The 17,515-nt window shown below is 36.2% G+C and overlaps 2 protein-coding genes across 12 annotated transcripts in view; both read right to left on the bottom strand.

Moving 5' to 3' along the window:
* Nucleotides 1-12,561, bottom strand: part of LOC109039774 (protein D1) — a 67,417-nt gene extending 54,856 nt beyond the window's left edge. For 2 of the 8 annotated variants that reach the window (XR_011899608.1, XR_011899609.1), the window contains exons 1-11: nucleotides 12,166-12,553; nucleotides 11,452-11,575; nucleotides 10,441-10,578; nucleotides 9,534-9,609; nucleotides 8,224-8,408; nucleotides 7,414-7,483; nucleotides 6,063-6,277; nucleotides 5,258-5,381; nucleotides 4,208-4,344; nucleotides 3,779-3,860; nucleotides 2,340-2,430 (exon numbers count right to left, since the gene is read on the bottom strand). Coding sequence is in view for 2 of the 8 variants with exons in the window: in XM_072298750.1 (XP_072154851.1) it covers nucleotides 8,264-8,408; nucleotides 9,534-9,609; nucleotides 10,441-10,578; nucleotides 11,452-11,575; nucleotides 12,166-12,333 (651 nt within the window). In the remaining 6 variants the exon portion in view is untranslated. Of the gene's footprint in view, nucleotides 1-1,871; nucleotides 2,431-3,778; nucleotides 3,861-4,207; nucleotides 4,345-5,257; nucleotides 5,382-6,062; nucleotides 6,278-7,413; nucleotides 7,484-7,622; nucleotides 8,409-9,533; nucleotides 9,610-10,440; nucleotides 10,579-11,451; nucleotides 11,576-12,165 lie in introns of those variants that run through there. The other 6 variants (XR_011899611.1, XR_011899612.1, XR_011899607.1 and 3 more) reach the window with 5 other exon arrangements.
* Nucleotides 1-17,515, bottom strand: part of LOC109041567 (uncharacterized) — a 71,222-nt gene that overhangs the window by 47,664 nt on the left and 6,043 nt on the right. For 3 of the 4 annotated variants that reach the window (XM_072298656.1, XM_072298653.1, XM_072298652.1), the window contains one exon: nucleotides 16,493-17,302. The exons of the other annotated variant lie outside the window; for it this stretch is intronic. In XM_072298656.1, coding sequence (XP_072154757.1) covers nucleotides 16,594-17,302 — 709 coding nt within the window. In that variant the 3' untranslated portion in view covers nucleotides 16,493-16,593. Of the gene's footprint in view, nucleotides 1-16,492; nucleotides 17,303-17,515 lie in introns of those variants that run through there. 4 annotated transcript variants of the gene reach the window in all.

The raw sequence follows: 17,515 nt of genomic DNA, 5'->3' as shown, positions 1-17,515 counted from the left end.
AAGTAAACAGATTTTCATTTTATTTTTACAAACAATAGTAAGTTCAAATCCATATCAAATTATTTTTTCACAATTAAAAGCTTTTTGCACCCTACTTTCAAATATTCACTCCAACGGCTGACAATCAGTGTATGTTAACAATTGGCTCTTTTTTAAAGAATTATGCCTATCAACAACAAAATCATCTCGTGTCGTAATTGATAAAATATGCGCATGGGTTTTTTCTCCCAAAAAAGGATTTCATTTTCAGTCCATGAACTGTCTAGACTTGATGAATAAAACTCCGATTTGATTAACTGATAGACTTAGCCGATTAAAATTAATTGAGTAAGATGATAATAATCATCACTAGGTATGCTTCCTATCTGATAAAGATGAAAAGTTTTCATTGATTCGTCACTCCCCGTGGCTCCTATCAATTTTGATAGGACTGCGTGATATTTTTGGAGAAAACAGCCACGTGCCATAATTTCAAACCACCGGTACGACAAATATTTTTAAAATTGACCGAACATGAAGTTCAGTTCACCATGTCTCAACTAACCTTTTCTCGCGTCGAGAGCCTCTTGGGTATCTTTTGCATTGGCAGACCAATGCAAATGATCTTCAAAGCATCAGTTTAAGTTTTCGGTGATAAAAGGAGCATTTTTAGATTATCAAGCTTGCCAGTGTAAAATAAATTGTAACCTATGAAGTTGAAAAAACCCCGAAAAGCTTTGGTACCCAATGAAAGATTTCGGGAAAAAGGAGTTCTAAGTTCGTAGTGTTAAACTAACCTTTTTCCCAGTTTTAATTGACGTGCTTTAAGTGGTTTTGTTTTTGCTGGTTTTTGTTTTTGCTGGTTTTTGTTTTTTTTTTATTTTTTCTAAATGCCGGTGGCGGCAACAACCTACACGCTAAAGACCATGCTTCAGTCCAGATTGCTTTTGCTGATGTCGATGCCTCTAGACGAATGACTGATGCCGTTAAACACCACGCAATCTGCGGCGAAATTAAGCAAATAGGTAAATTAGATGACTGTGTCTACAGGCTGGCAAAGGAGGACGGAATATCTTAAGTTTTACAAGTTGACAATATGAATATGGCTCTTGCAATCTCCTTTTTGTTATTGTTAAAAACAGAATCCTATACACACGTAGACAGACACACGTACCTAACACGTACTTAACACGTACCTACCGTGTCCTAACAGGCCGTACGTAGCGTGGAAACAGCACGTAAAAACACACAATGAGACTCACACCATCCCACGGATAACCCTTAAATTAGCAGAATTCGACATCGAAGTCATCAATTAAAAAGGAAGACTACACTAAAACGTGGACGCCCTATCCTGCGCAATACCACGACCCGCAGAATGCAGCAGCATATTCGAGCAAAATCGAGCTGTTCTACATACATTTGACAGCGTTTAGACCTTAATAGCTGTTAAACCGATTGATCAAGTACACTACATTACTCGTATTGAATAAATATAATTTATTTGTTTGTTGTTGTACATCTTATCCTTCAAATGCTTCTTAAATTCTCAACACAGGTGTACCTGTTACTATAATGAACAAAATAATATGAAAAAAAATAGTTGAAAATTATTAGAAAAGAGAACTAACATGAGCATGATTAAATACCCCTTAAAATTACATTTAAGAGCCTTCATAATGACCCGCAATCTGAAACATTACACCTACACGCAATATAATTATGACTTTAATAGTTCTTGATTCTCGCCTTGCTTTCCAATGTTCGATTCCAAAACCGCCACTTGTTGCGGTTAAATTGACGGCAATTCGATTTTTAGGAATTGTCGCAATTCATTCGCCGGGAAACCATTCAAAAGAGCATTGCGGGTCCCTTAGTTGAATTTTTGCGAGTTTTTCTTGGCAAAAAAAAAAAAAAAAAAAAAAAAACATTTTAAATCCCCAGGGAGACTTCACAACGTGATTTCTAGCGGGTTTTAATAATGCTCTTTACATTCCAATTTCCGCCCTTCCTTCCTTCCTTTCTGACATTAAATTTTAAAATACGAATACGTAAAACTACAAATATTTCTTTAGTTAAAAAATACATACATGTTTTTGTTTACAAAACATTCAAGTACTTAACTTAAGTGACTAGATTGTTTGATCACATGCGTTAAAGCTATTTAATTTCCTCGTGATCTTCTGCATGATACATGGCTAAGATCAAACCTTAAAAAGAAATATACATTTATTAACAGGTAAGTCCATTTCAGTAATATGATTGAAAGAAGGTTCCCTGCTATACTCGGCTCATTGAATATAATCATCAATGTATTCTAGATACAATCTTTCATTTGAGACAAGCTAGTATATAGTTACCTCAGCAAAATTTGCAGCTACTGGAGTATGCATACCGTATTTTCGTGTAAAATTCAAGAGATCAAAAGACGTGCGTTTCTCAAAAGGATCACTGAAAGACATAAACACGCAGTATAATCGTTAATAACCAAAAGGAATTATATTTCTTTTTCTATGAACAGAAGATAGACTGAAAGTCAATCTAATGTTCATGGTCTTGCCTGACTAAAACTCTAGCATTTTATTCACTTCAATGAATTTATCCTCAATTTTTTTTAAAACAATTTTCAAGCAAAAGAATCGGTGATCAGTTTCACATATCACACCAAGTAGTTAAGTGTCACCAGACTGACATTTTTACCGTTTAGTCTGTTGAAAAAAAGGCTCAGAGTTATTCAAATCTCCACGTGGAGTTCACGTGGTTGGTGTGACCTACCGCTACCCAAAAACCAAAAATCGAAAGGAAAGATCATGATTCAAAATTTTAAGCGGCCAGTCTACACGTTTTTCTCATATTTTATCCCATTAGCTGAAATCCACCCATAAATAGATAGAGGACAAGGAATGATATGAGTAGACAAATAACTGCAAGTTCCTATGACGAATAAAGAAATCAAAAAGCAATTGAAGATACCAGTTTGTTTGTGAATAATTGTATGTCCTTTCCAGAACAACCAATTTCGCATTCGTGTTTGGTTATGAAAATGTTATCGTTATGTCTACCATGCATATGTTTCTCCCTTTCATGTCCGTGCAGGAAAAGATAAGTATATTGTTATGAAGATGGAGAAATGGTGCTGGGTCCACACCATTTCGTGGGGAAAACAAAGCCAAGAAGTTCCAAAAATTAAAATTAGAGTCAAAAATAATTTTTTGAACTCTAATGCGCACCAGTACGAAACTGAGGAGGGAGAGTGTTCAGCTCCGGTGGTTTGCAATGGAATATTAAGTTGGAGTTACGTCGAGAGATCTACATATATACCGGTTTGGGCCTTTTTAGACCTCATCAGTAGATCACACTCGCCAGTGAACCCAATTTAACATGCCGCAAAATCCAAGACGGCATATCCATGACGGTGTTTTAATGCCGTCTTGGATTTTGCGGCATGTTAAATTGGGTTCACTGGCGAGTGTGATCTACTGATGAGGTCTAAAAAGGCCCAAACCGGTATATATGTAGATCTCTCGACGTGACTCCAACTTAATATTCCATTGCAAACTACCTGAGCTGAACACTCTCCCTTCTCAGTTTCGTACTGGTGTGCATTAGAGTTCAAAAAATTATTTTTGACTCTAATTTTAATTTTTGGAACTTCTTGGCTTTGTTTTCCCCACGAAATGGTGTGGACCCAGCACCATTTTTCCACCTTGTTACATACAGGTTTCGGGCCACTTTTTAGTGTCTTTTTCTTCATATATTGTTACGAGTACATATTAATATTAGGTGGCAATTAACTTACTCCTCGGCTAAAGGCTCCTCGTCAAATTGTATTTCTTTTCCGCTTGGATTTTCGTATACGACGTAAACTAGCCAATGAGGACCTATAAAAATGATTTCATGATTGTAAAATACGCCTTGAGGGCTGTGGGAGGATAGGGGACTTTGACGGTTAGGTGTCGCAGAGTGCCAAACAACCTGTAAAAGCGACTTTTATGCATGTCTGATTTTAAAATGTATTTCTTCCCAATGAATGTTATGAATAATTATAACGCTTACAAAAAATATACTTTTTCTATATTTCTGAGGGTATGCTGCAAACATATGACAGGTTTGCAATTCCCTACTTTGTTTGATTTCATCTTATGTCCAGTTATATACACTTGTTTACATACTCATCAGATTAAGAAAATCCTGAAATATTATAAAAATATGTAATGAACTGGCATACCTTTTTCATACCCGGCTAAAGACCCACAATACTCTGCAATTTCGTCGCCATCTTCTACGTCAGTCCCTGTAAATTTGTTACTAGCCAGTGAAGCCAATTCCTATCTATCGGCTGTTCACGTACTGGGGCATCTGGACCTTTAAATTTAAAATAAAACAAAAGCAATTCACAGTGCTTTTGCAAGATGAACTGACAGTGGCCCTAATTACCGCAAAATCTGTTTCGTTCAGAACTACAATAAAAGAATATACAATTTCAATTTAAATTCCCCTCATTGTTCCAGTTTTTCCTTATATTTATCTATTTATTAATTATTAATTTTTAGACCCTTCACACGGCTTTTTTCTTTTGTTCAGCGACGAAAGGCCGGCAACCCGTCCATTGTAAGGGTAGGAACATTAGGCACCTTTTATCCCTCCTTAATGACCCCTAGTACCCAAACCGAAATTCCTTTCCCGTTAAAAAATTCATCTTTCAGCGTGAAAATTTAGTTCTAGCACGAAATTATGATAAAAACGCACTAAAATTATGATTTTAAGCTAAATTATGATTTTAAGCTAATGCACGGCAGTATTCGCCGCAAATCGCGGTCATGCGCAAATGCCGCATATCATCTTAAAATCAAGATAATTGGAAAAAATCTTTAAAATTAATTTACATTCAACGTTCATGAATCGATATTTTCTCTCGACTTTAGCAAAAAGTACCAAGTGATACAAATAACGATGATATAAAAATAGTATGTGTCCAACATTTCAGTTATTCGGCGCGCTTTTTCAACATATTCACGTTGGATTTGTCTTCTTGTTTTACTTATTCACTTAATTGATGCGGTACCGATATACTACACCAGTTCGAGCTCGCCAGAATACGGGACGGATCACTTCAATGCAATAATTCCCTGGGCTTGCTATGTCATTCTAGGATTCATGTATTTGATCCGTCTCCCTATCTCCGATTCCCAAAATTAGCTGGGACATCTCGGTTTCTGTTCGTAACAAATTTAATAAAAATACAGAAAAAGCAGAAGAGCGCATCGGATCAAATTACCTATCATGAAAAGAGTGTAATAAGAGTTAATTTTCCTTGGCCATACTACTCTCACCGGTTCATCGATAATTTTGGATCCATTAATCATGTCTCCGGCCTTTATGGTCGCGTGTTTGTATTCAACCTGTGGATAATTTGAGAAAATAATTTGATAGAAAGCATCAGGGTGTCCTTTCATTTTTTTCCTTTTTCAGTATCTTCAGATGCGGACTAATTAATTGGTTTCTGATGAAATTGCATATATTGAAAATAATTTTTGAACGGTTGCCTGCAAAGAGCAAAACTCATTGCTCACAGTGGAGGATACTGTCTTTATTGTTCGATAAATTAGAAAAATATTCATTACTACATGGAAAACATATTCTTGATGAAAAAAAGACTGTTGTAGTGACATTTTTCTGGCCTTTACGAATCACGACATTTCATTCTGAGACGAAACCTTCGCTGTTACTACAACAATTATTTCACGTAATAAGTCTTCATCTGCGGTATTTTGAATCTTGAATCTGCTTTATATGTGAATATTTCTCAAGAGAGTGAGTTTTTTCCTTGCACCGGTTGTTGCTCGTGCATCATTCATGGAGCAAGGTATTTAGAAGAAACCATGACGTGCACTTTGCACTATATCTAAAGGAATGAAGTTCAAACTGCTTCTCAAATTTCAAAATCTCTGTTCATTATTCAGACATAAGAACTCGGCGTTACATGAATTTTATTAATTGCTAATCTTCAAATTTCATCAAAGAAATACATTCTAAATTTCGCACAATACTTAGGTCCATTTGAAAAGTATATTACAGCGTACCGATAGTGCGAATTGTGGCATTGTGGGTATCACGTTTGGCACTATGCCATTGGCTTTCAGCTTGGACAATGTAAGATTATCTTCGGCGTCGGACAGTACGGAGTAAATTTGGTGAAGTACAACCAATATGAGGTAAAGATGGTGAGAACTCAGAAGTGAGGGTAAAGTCATCAAACATTTTTTTCTCATCTTCAATCAGCCATCCAGAACCCCAGCTAAAATTCAGAGTGATGCAAACCAGATTATCTTCATCAAATCATTAGAAATATGTAAGAGTTAAATTTCAACATTAATTTTAAATGAACGATGGCAATGTCATTTTCTGCATCTAAACGAGTCAAGTGTCCAGCCATTTGCATTATTTAGATAAAGCTTACGCGTTTTGTGTGAAGGTCCACGAATACATCGTGAAAAAGGATAAGTCGTCAAAATTTAAATATGCAGAAAGGAAAAAATCGAGTGTCAACGCAGGCGGAGATAGGAGAGATATAGTTGGGGCTCGTTATATTTTTATCATTGGAAATATAGAGCGGAACATTACGAGTTCACGCCTCGCGCCATCGCGCCATCGCGCCTTCAATTTTGCAGACGCAACACGGACATCCATCAAGCACGGATAGTTGTATCTCTGCGCCGTCATCAACGCGCGTCCTTTCAGTCGCCCTATTCCTATGCTGAGTTGGTTCCGTTTGCCTGATTTGTTATGGTGGCTCAAGGGCCACGTGAGAAACCCAATAAAGATAAAAAAGACATAGTTGGACCTTGTGTCTTGTTTTTTCCCCCCAATCTCATAACATCTCATTGGTAGCGTAGAGCCAAGCATTTCAAGTTCACGCCTCGGGCCTTCAATTTTAAAGATGTGAGATTCTTTTCTGGAAGAGTTACAAAGTTACAAATGGCGGATAATGGAGGAGCGTATATGACCAAAAGGGTGAGAATTTAAAAAAAAAAAACCTTGCCTTCAAAAACATAGAAACAGCATGGATATTACTTCAAAAACTATCAAAATCACTGAACTTAACAACGGGTCATTTAACCCGAATTGGGACGTTGTCTATAATCAAAGTCTTGATCATTTCAGGGGTAAGTCACAACACGTCCATATTAAGGATGATTGAAGAAAATAAAACAATTATTGAAACTAAATTTAAAATCGCACACGCGCATGAAGAAAACGTACCTATATTAACTAATTTCACCAGAAAATATGACGTTAAGACAAAGCGCTTTCTTACATTGTATTCTTGACATACTTTGTTTGTCAGTTACTTCTGACATACATCGTGTGCACACGCAAGGACTATCAAACAAAGTAGAATTATCAATGATTAAAATCTAAAAAAATACTTACACTGCTTTGCTTATTTGATATTTCCTAGAGCGATAAAGGTGGTACCTTCCATCTGAAATTTTTGGTCTACCTGTGTGTGGGCACGCAGAATTAAGGTTGATTGTTAGGAAATTCAGATTTTAGTCAGTGCTTCTCAGAACGATCTTGTAAAATATTTTAATCTTTGCATTTTTGAAAAAACAGAGAGTGTATAATTGGGTGACAGGAACTTTCCTTTTTTTTTTTTTTTTTTTTAACGACAGTATAAAGACAGGATAAAGACAAGTTCAAAGTTGCACATTTTGAGCTTCTATTTCAACACGCATGTCTGAGAAATCCAAGCTGACGACTAAAAATATCGGGTTAAATCAAACAATCAAAGTTGAAAAAACAGAAATTTCCGTCCAAACTCATTTTTTTTCTTTTGTTATTAAAATCAGACTTATTCCAAACACCCCCTGACCACTGCCTAGGCGCAGCCCCAGAGGAACGTTTCGCACTCTCTATGTGCTGCTCCGGGAGCCTGCGTGAGATGATCTGAGTAGAGCGGGCTCATTTAAGGACTAGCCTTTTACCTATCAAAAGCCGCAAAAATTATGAAAATCAGCCTGGTAGATCATTACGAAGTATTATAAAAGGATGAACATTTACATCGTTTAATGGGAAAATTCACAGCTGCATTACGTTATATGAAAAAAACTTTATCATATTTCAAAAATATAAATATTGCGAACTCTACTAGGGCTATCAACCGTCAAAAGCTGCGAAAGTTTCAGAAATTGACCCTGTAAAATGGTGGGCTAAAAGTGAACTTTTAGGGGATCAGCTTACCACTGTACATTAAAGCATCCCTATTACCATACATGTCTTTTTAAGTCTCTGTAAAATCATCCCATGGCATTGTCACATTAAAATCGAGAACGCAGTAATTGAGAGCAATCGGATCCCCAAGATCATAAGTTTTTGAAAAATTCTTTGTTGAGAAGTGCCAAGGCTCTTCATCTGCTTTGTTTTCACTGCGAACAAAAGAATGAAAACCGTATGTATGATGATGTATTGTATGTTTTTGGAGACGAACAAATCTTGAAAAGTAAAATATTTGCTAACCTCTTGAACACTGACATACACTGAAAAAAAATATTGCTGAAATTGCCGTGCACGCGGGTATTTCATGGCATGATGTAGCTAAAAAACGAACGTGCAAACCATGCAAGTAAAATCGCTACACAAATTTCAGCTAACTTACACACACGCGTGTAGGTGATTTTGCTCTCTAAAAAGCTACGTCTGTTACCTTTCTAGTTATTCTTCCGTAAATTTCGCTATTTTTCCGTAAAATCCGCTATTTCAGCCTAACTATTGAGCTATTTTTACTGTTCGCAAAGTACCAATACCAAAAAATGCAGTTACACTTCCAAGCCACTCGATGCAAGATTAACTGCATGAAGGCGCGCAGATGTAGCAAATCGGTGTAGCAATTCGTGCTAGTCGTTCACTTGATTCAACACCGTGCACGGATAAGAAAGCTTTACGAAGTGAAGCAAATTTTGCTCCACCCTAAATCGGTGAATTAGCAATCCTTTTTTTTTTCAGTGTAGTTACTAACCAAAACTTCTCATCAACGAATATATTTCATTTGCAAAACCTCAAATTTCTCCAAGTGACTCAGAATAACTTGCATTATTACCACAAAATCTCGAACAAATAAATGTGTAGATCCGGGTTTTTGCAAAACATTTTGAAAATATATAAAAGCCTCCCAACAATAAATAATTACGTACTTTTCAATTTAAAAAAACTTCAAGAAGTTCATTCAAAATTAGCTGAGATTTTTTAACGTGATGGAATTAATTACACGTAAAAATTAATGCGCAAAGAGAGTTGTAATTCATTTTACTTAATTTTTGATTTAACTATTACCAACCCAACTCTCCTTTATTTCCCTCTCCCTTCCCCACTAATTAGCACTGAGAGGCTTTAAATGCACTTGATTTGTCTTTGCGTCCAACTCTCACGGATTCTTGAACGGAGGAACGATGAACCAATCAAGGAATTTCACTCATTTTCAGATCACCGTGAAAAGAACAATGAAAACAATACATGTGGTTTTTTTTTTTTTTTAAACGTTTATAGATACCTACCTCCTTACTAAATTTACCGTCATGTTCAGGATTTTTCTCGGTTGCTCAAACATGAAAAAAACTAATCTATAAATTCCTGCAACAAACACACATTCTTTAATTTCTGAGAAAAATCGCTGCATATTTTACAGACACATCATATAATAATCATTTGATTGAAATTCTTAAGGGGAAGACCGCAATTCATAATACCATTGTAAGTTTTTGGTAGTATAATTTAAAAGAAGAATATAGATTACTACCCCAAAAAATTGAAAGCGAACCGATTTTGAATGTCAATAGTATATTGTATTCAAAGTGACATATCGACGGTGTAAGTCGGCAATCACATAACTCGTTTGCGGTGTCTGAAAATCTCCGCCTCTTTGTTATTTTTTTAAAGGAAAACAAATTGACATCATTCCTTGAAGTTTTTGCAGAATTATCTTCGCACAGAGAAGAAAAATCACGGCAGTTTTAAAGAATTGTCGTTGAGTAGTTTTCCGTTTAAAAAATAAAGTATGGCAGGAAATCTGCGACGTCGCAAACCGAGTTATGTGATTGCCGACTTACACCGTCGATATAAGCAAGTTTGCTATATTTTTTTGTTTTTTTTATTGCTTATTTGCAGACAGGGAATTACTCTTAAAAATCCCCCATGAAATGAAGATGACGTTTCAACGCAGTTCCTATCTACATATGAATTCATTCAATTAGAGTAGAATTTGTAGTCACAAAACAAACCTTTGATCGCGGTCAGAAAAATTTAGTGTAATGCTATTGAGATTATTATGCTAAATGAATTTTAATCACAAGGATTAGGTATTTCAAGGGTATGCTTCCTTTCATATTGATTCCGGTGAAATTAAAACCTATCTAATTTATTTTGTAAAGATTGGTTCAAAAAAGTAAAATGATAGATACTAACCAAAATGAAATCCAGTTAGCAATCCTTGATATTTCTTTATATTTTCACCCTCTCCCCACTCCTTCCCGGGTATATTTCCAAGAACCCAGTGAAGGTATTCTGGAGTAACTGTTGCTAACTTTTTTGGGGGATCTGATCCTATATTGAAAGGTGAAAGATATAATAACCATGATTCTAATTACAAGTGGCAATGTAAAATTTAAACCAGGTTAAGTTAGTTAGTAAAACTAAGCTTGAATTCATCGGCGTAATTGAAATCATACTAGAAACATAGGCGTAGCGTAGCTAGGTCATTCCTCTGCGGGTTATGGAATACCTCCCAGCTCAGGGGGGGTCCGGGGCGCTAATCTTCCTTCAATTTCTGCCTAAAAATCACTCAGTTTTATGCATTTTAAGGTTAAAATACTTTGAAATTGTTGCATTCAACAGATTATTCAATTTAAAGGCATCCCTTCACGGGACATGGCGACAGAGACTTACCGTTGAAGAAGGTGTTTTTGCACCATCCAGAATTTCTGGGGGGGGGGGGGCAGATGATACTATTTCCAATTCTAGGGGGGGGGGGGGCAGGCCCTTCCCCTGCCCCCCCCCCCCCCCCCTCCTACGCCTCTGACTAGAAAGATAACCGTTCGAATAAAAAGAAAATCAAACACCGAATTTTCATCATGTAACAATACTCATTTTCAATATTTTAAAACTGAAGTAAGTCCAAACAAAAATGTTCAATTAATGGATCTTTATACAAATCAATATGTCAATATAATTCTTGATATGTCATACATAATAATAGTCATTCAGCTTTCATTTCAAGTTGTATCTTATATTCGTTGTTAAATTTATTCTCTTGTTCATTCAATTGCATTATTTTTTATTTTTTGAAGTACGAGTAATGAGGGTGCATTTGCATTTTCTTTCACTTCCTTTACCTCCTTATTCACATAACTACAGATACTCACTGCATGGATATTCAAAAACATACGATTATCAGGTTTGTATAAACATCCTCATTACCAGTTGCAATCAGAGTATAAAAAGTGTTATTCTTCGATGGCCAGGCTACATGAATTGGGGCGTCTAAAATATCAAATTTATCCATCAAATTCCCAAAATGCACAATTGCTTTCTCATATGTTACCTGAGAAACAGATTTCATTAATGATAAGACAAAATGTTCTTAAATTCTAATATTTTTAGCAGTTCGTTCTTCTTTACGTAAGAAAGTTCTTCTTTTATTGGAGAAATAGCCACAAAACCACCATGAATTCACCCTTGATGTCAATTTAAAAAAAAAAAAAAAAGGAAATGAGAAAATTGTCCCTTGCTAGATGTGTTTCCATAGATTGTTTCGCGTGCAGCATGTTTTCTTTTCGGTTTTTAAAAAAATGAGCCCATCCATAAGAAAATTTGGAGAGATAGAGAGAAAAGAAAGTACCCAAACTGATTGCGGTGGACTTACGGGTCGTAATACAGTTTTGTTGGAGTTTTTTAGCCAACGTGCGTTAAAATTTTAGCATAAAACTGAAAATCTCAATACAGAAGGAAAAAGCTCATACGAGCACAAGGTTGCACCAAACAGCAAATCTCTTGGAGGAAAAATTGTGCTCATATGAGTTTTTCCCTCTGTATTGAGCTTTTCCTTCAAGTATCCATTTAAAAAAGACTGACTTACTGCTTATTTTACCCAATTATACAAATATTAATTGATTACTCGAGTAAAGAACTTACTATTAGGGAATGCCGCGGAATGACTGATACCAAATCCGGAACTATCCGCTCTTTCAGTAGCCAACTCTGCTCAAATTCAGGAATCGGATTGAGTACATCCGACGATGCCGCCAAACTATATATTCCAGTCCAGTAAACAAATGAGGCGTAGAATCCTAATACCTTCATTTATTATATTTTTGTTCACCTTTCACAATCAAAGAACAATTTTAACATCGTTTTATTATGGTGTTTTTAAATTAATAATTGATCAATTACTTCACACGAGGCTTCAATCTTACTTCAAAGTCTTTTCAGAATTTCAATCAGTGTATAGCGACGTGCACATTTTTAGGTGATCCAAAACTGAGAGTCGCTTGGGGGCTTTTTGCTTTTTATTTTTAAACATTTTCAAATGAACGCTTACATTGATTTTTCAGGAGATGATTCATCAGAACGTGTGCGTTGATTAAATAGACTCGTTCACCACTAATTTTAAGAGCGAATCATAATTCGTGCGTATAGTTCTATAACGTGATGTGTGGAATTGTGAATAATCCTGGTAGATACACTTTAAATATAAAACGAGGGACTTTTTGTGTTAGTTACGTTTTGAGAAGTGGATTGGAACTTGACAAGTACATCTGCAGAATGAACCTATATAATACATCGGAACTGATAAGAAGCTGGTTTTTAGTAGAGTTCCTCTATGGGAGAGTATGAGCAAGTCAAACATTTGGAGGTTAGGATTAATTAGGTCGTGTAGCTCTTGGGCCAAACTATGCACTCGAATTATCCAGTAGTACTAATTTACCCAATTCCTTCACAATAGTAAACTGCAAGAGTACCTAAGTACACTGATTAATAGTTATGAAAGCAGGTATAAAACTTTAATTTCGCATAAATTTTCTCAGTTTCAAAGTCTAAATCCTCAAGGTTACAGGACGTTTCGTCAACGATTTTTTGTCCGCGCACCTGTTTTTTCTGGTGCTTTATGTCCACGCGCTAATTTCGACAAGGGAGTTTTAATTCAGTTACAGTTACCAATTGAGACCCAAAGTTAATTGGTCCACATGTAAATACAAACGATAATAGCTCACGACGTTTTTGGATGAAAATGCATAATGTCTTGGAAGAATGAGGGTTTGTTATTTACTATTTATTTTGTTTCTTTTATTTTGTGGTCCAACGGAGCAAAATATATAATTGAGATTTTTGGTCAAAATGGAGGAGCGTCAATTCCATGAGGGAAACTCTCTACAACTCTTCGGTGCAACGGATCTTTCAAGAAAATCCCGTCTTGTTATACCTGAACCGGATGAACCTTTTGATTTCCATCAGCTAAAGGCTCTTAAATATAACCTGTGTATTTCATGGCGCTTCGAGCCACTATTTCGTCACGGAAGTGTTGCATAGTAAGTATCATACGAGATTGAAGGCACCCCAATGTATCATGCTTGATGGCATCTTTCAAAAGCACGAAGCTCCCTTGCAAATTAAATCGAGTGAAGACGAAAACAAGAGAGCGGTTGTTGAAAAACTTACTAAGTCCCAGTATCGGTATTCAATAACGTTTAGCATGATTTATGAACTTCAAAAGAGGAAAAAGTGACTTGATTCAAGCAGAAATATGCTTAAAATTTTCCGCCGAAAAGAACCTTACCTTATGAACATTTACCTTATAAATCAATAAAGAAAATGATGCTTGTTTATAGAGTAAAATATGCTTTTATAAAAAGAAAAGTCACTTACATCTTACATCGAGCAGAAACTCGCTTTCATTTCGCTATTCTATTCTTGATTCAAAATGGAATCTTCTTGACGGCATACTCAAGAATATTTCTGCCTAAATCGAGTTACTTTTTTCTCTAATGAAATTCAAAGATTATACTAAACAATATGATATCCGGATGCTAGGACTTAGTGAGTTTTTTTACTAACACTCTCTTTTTGTGCCGTAGTTTCTTAATTAATTTTGCAAGGGAAGCTCCGTGATCTTAATGGATGCCTTTCATCCTCAATATGTTAGAGCGCCTTCAATTTCGTATTATACTGTGTAACACTTCTGTTGTGAAATGGTTGATCGAGGCCCCGTGGCACGCTGCGGCGCAGCGGGCGAGATTGACCAGCGCGACACGCGCATTAGCGCCTACAAACCTAACAGGGATACCTCACGCATTGCGCGATGCGTGAAGTATCCACTTAGGTTTGTAGGCGCCAGTGCGCGTGTCGCGCTGGCAGCACGCGGCTCCGCCCTGTATTAGGCTGTATTAGGCAAATTCTGTTTGCCGCGCATGGATTCTCGCGCTTATTTACGCACTCATACAAACGCACAGCGCCAGGGTGGCTTCACTTCTTTACCGTGTTTTTATGTACGAGCACTGATCCGGCCGTATTATCGCTTGGGCCTATGGACCTTGGTTTCTTCCATAAATGATACAAGTACTGCAGTAACGGCAAGCAATAGCGAGCCCTCGAACTAAATTTCTTAGCCTCTTACAACAAGTTTGGAAGATTTTTGGCCATGACCAGGGCCGAGCAGAATTTAGATCCAAACTCTATATTCGGCCTGTTCTTTCTTAAAATTGCACTTTTAAGTGAGGGAAACTAAATTTTGAAAGGTAGAGAAACTCATTCAAGATATAGAATAAAAATCCTCATATCAGGTCAATCAAGGTGCGGTAATTATTCTATTGAATTATACAATAACAAAAAAGACGCAATACATTCTATGTGGAGCAAGAATTAATCTTTATAACAGCACAAAAACATTGAAGTCAAAAAGCCTACAATACCTAGATATTTTGTGCGTATTATCTAACAATTTACTAATTTACCTATTTATGTACAAAAAATAAAATTAATATGAAAAAAAATAATGAATTTATTTAATTTCTTCTTGTACACATAAATTCACTAAAGTCAGAACTTTTACATAATGTACCTTGAAATAATGATAAGTATGTAATGTCTATGTGTCTCAAATGTCAGAACAAAAGACAAATAGAAACAACCAGATCCTACTCAAGGCAGAGAAGAGAGAGTTCTTGGAAAATCTGAAAATTTATCTATCGTCTTTGAATGCTTTAAATATATAATTGTCAAGTTCAATTAGACAATTTTTTGTACTGTTCCAAATTTTTAGCCTATCACATTTGAGGTTTTGCAAACTCCTTCCGACGATATGACGGTCATGTTTTAATACATTGTCGTGCAAATACGTTTTTCACGCCAAAAGCAAACAAATAAAACGATCTCTTGAAACTCTATAATGCGTAATAAACTTTGCTTCTTGGACATGCACTCATACATAGCAATAACTTGTGACATATTGCGATTTGTTACAAGTTATCGCTGCAATCAGGACAGAACCGTTCAATGAGAAAAAAAGATGGGATAAAATTAAGACAAATCATTTACGGAGATACCCGTGGACACAAGGGAAAGCATTAATCTAAAAAAATACGCATAGGAGAAAGCAAGGTGTTAGAATGGGAGTGACATCAAGAAATCAGGCGGAATTTTTTATCTCAGGGCAGGGGGAGCATATTGAACGCAGTGAGAGAATGCGAATGAATGGGATGCAATCCATTGAATGTGCGTGTGAACATTCAATGGGAATTATCGAATACAAATCCTGCAGATTGAGGGTAGGGGAGGGGGTTATAATGCAGTAAATGCATAACTTACTGTTTACGATCTAAAGAAGAGAGTCAGTTTTTTGAAAACACGAAGATCCATCAAAAAAGTGGGGTCCTAAAGATAAAGGAGATAGTATTGATCTAATGAGAAAACATACACTGAAAAAAAAGTACTTGGCTCAAGCATGATTATTCTTGAATTTGCCGCCAAGAATCTGTTTTCTCTTGATTTAAGCTGGATTTTTCTCGATACAGGCAAAATAATTCTTGGGTCAAGCAAAAAATTAATTTCTGTTAAGCAGCAAAATTCTTGATTTAAGAAAAAATACTTCTTGGCGGCAAATTTAAGATTCTTTTTTTTTTCAGTGTACAGTGGAAGAAGCCAAGGAATTCATGGCTTGTGATTAATAAATGTTTTAGAGAAATTTTGTCTGCCTCCATTTGAAAACACGTCGAGAACTAGGAAGTATATTAATTTCGCGTAAAAATGAATGGACGCGAGTACAGTATGTGCTTTTCTGTAGTTAGATTCATTGGATGCATTTGCTATCATTGGTCTCACGCGCGCCGCGGGTTCAGTGCTAGTTCTACATAAGACGAAGTCAAAAGCGTACTTACCGATGCATACGTATGGCACGCTGAAAATATGAGCGAACTTTTAGACCAGAAACTTTTTGGGGGTCATATATTGAAAAAAGAAATCGGTCTCATTTTTGTAAAACGTCATAATGAACAGACGTAAAGGTACTTCTCACGGCAAAACATTGATGATGCGGGACCAGAATAAAATCCATCAAACGAAACATTTTTAAATTTCATCTTTATTTTCATTTTTCTTTTTCTTTCTCTTTTCCTGTTTCTTTTTACCTTTATTTTTCTTTTCCTTTTTATCTTCATTTTCCTCCTGCCTTTTGTCTTCATTTTCCTTTTTCTTTTCATCTTCATTTTCCTTTTTCTTTTTATCTTTATTTTCATTTTCTTTTTTCTTTTCAGCTTCATTTTCTTTTTTCTTTTTGTCTATATTTTCATTTTCCTTTTCATCTTTATTTTCCTTTCCCTTTTTATCCTCCGTCTTATTTTCATGTTCACTTTTTTTATTGTCTTTTTCTTTGTCACTCTCATCGTCCTCATTCTTAACTTGATCTTCATCTCCCTCATCATCATCATCGTCATCGTCATCTTCATAATAATCAGCGTAAGGTCCTGATTTTTCTTCCTCCACCTTCTTCTTCGACTTCTTCCCTCTTCGTCTTTCACTCCTGCTCAGCTTCAGTTCCTTCTCGAACTCCTCGTCGCTTGGGATGGAGGGGATGGTGAGGCCTACCATTTGCGGGTTCATGCTGATGCCCTCCCAGTCTGGGGGCACTTCGATCGTCGTATGAGCGTAGTAGTCCGTCGTTGACTGAGGCACATCCGTCTCAACTGTGAGGAAGTTGGCTGCCACCGGCTCTCTCAAGCTGTATTTTTCGGCAAACTTCAGTGTCGACGAGTTCCCTCTTGCCCTATTTATTGGCACCCTGAAAATGAAAATGGTTGCATGAAACAGGAGGAATAACGAGGAAAGTGACTTTTTAAAAACCTCTCCGCTTATTTTGCAGTCACGAGTAAAATCTTACGATCTGTTTCTTGTTTGATAATATAAATGTATAATTAGAAGTAAATGACCTTTTTTGTCCCTCCTATCCTTATGGATAGAAACCATTACGTCGGATCTCGACAAAAAAGAGCAA

The sequence above is a fragment of the Bemisia tabaci genome, chromosome 3 (assembly GCF_918797505.1).
Source record: "Bemisia tabaci chromosome 3, PGI_BMITA_v3".
Lineage (NCBI taxonomy): Eukaryota > Metazoa > Arthropoda > Insecta > Hemiptera > Aleyrodidae > Bemisia > Bemisia tabaci.
Note: the sequence above shows the minus strand (reverse complement) of the source record. Positions and strands in the feature narration are given on the sequence as shown.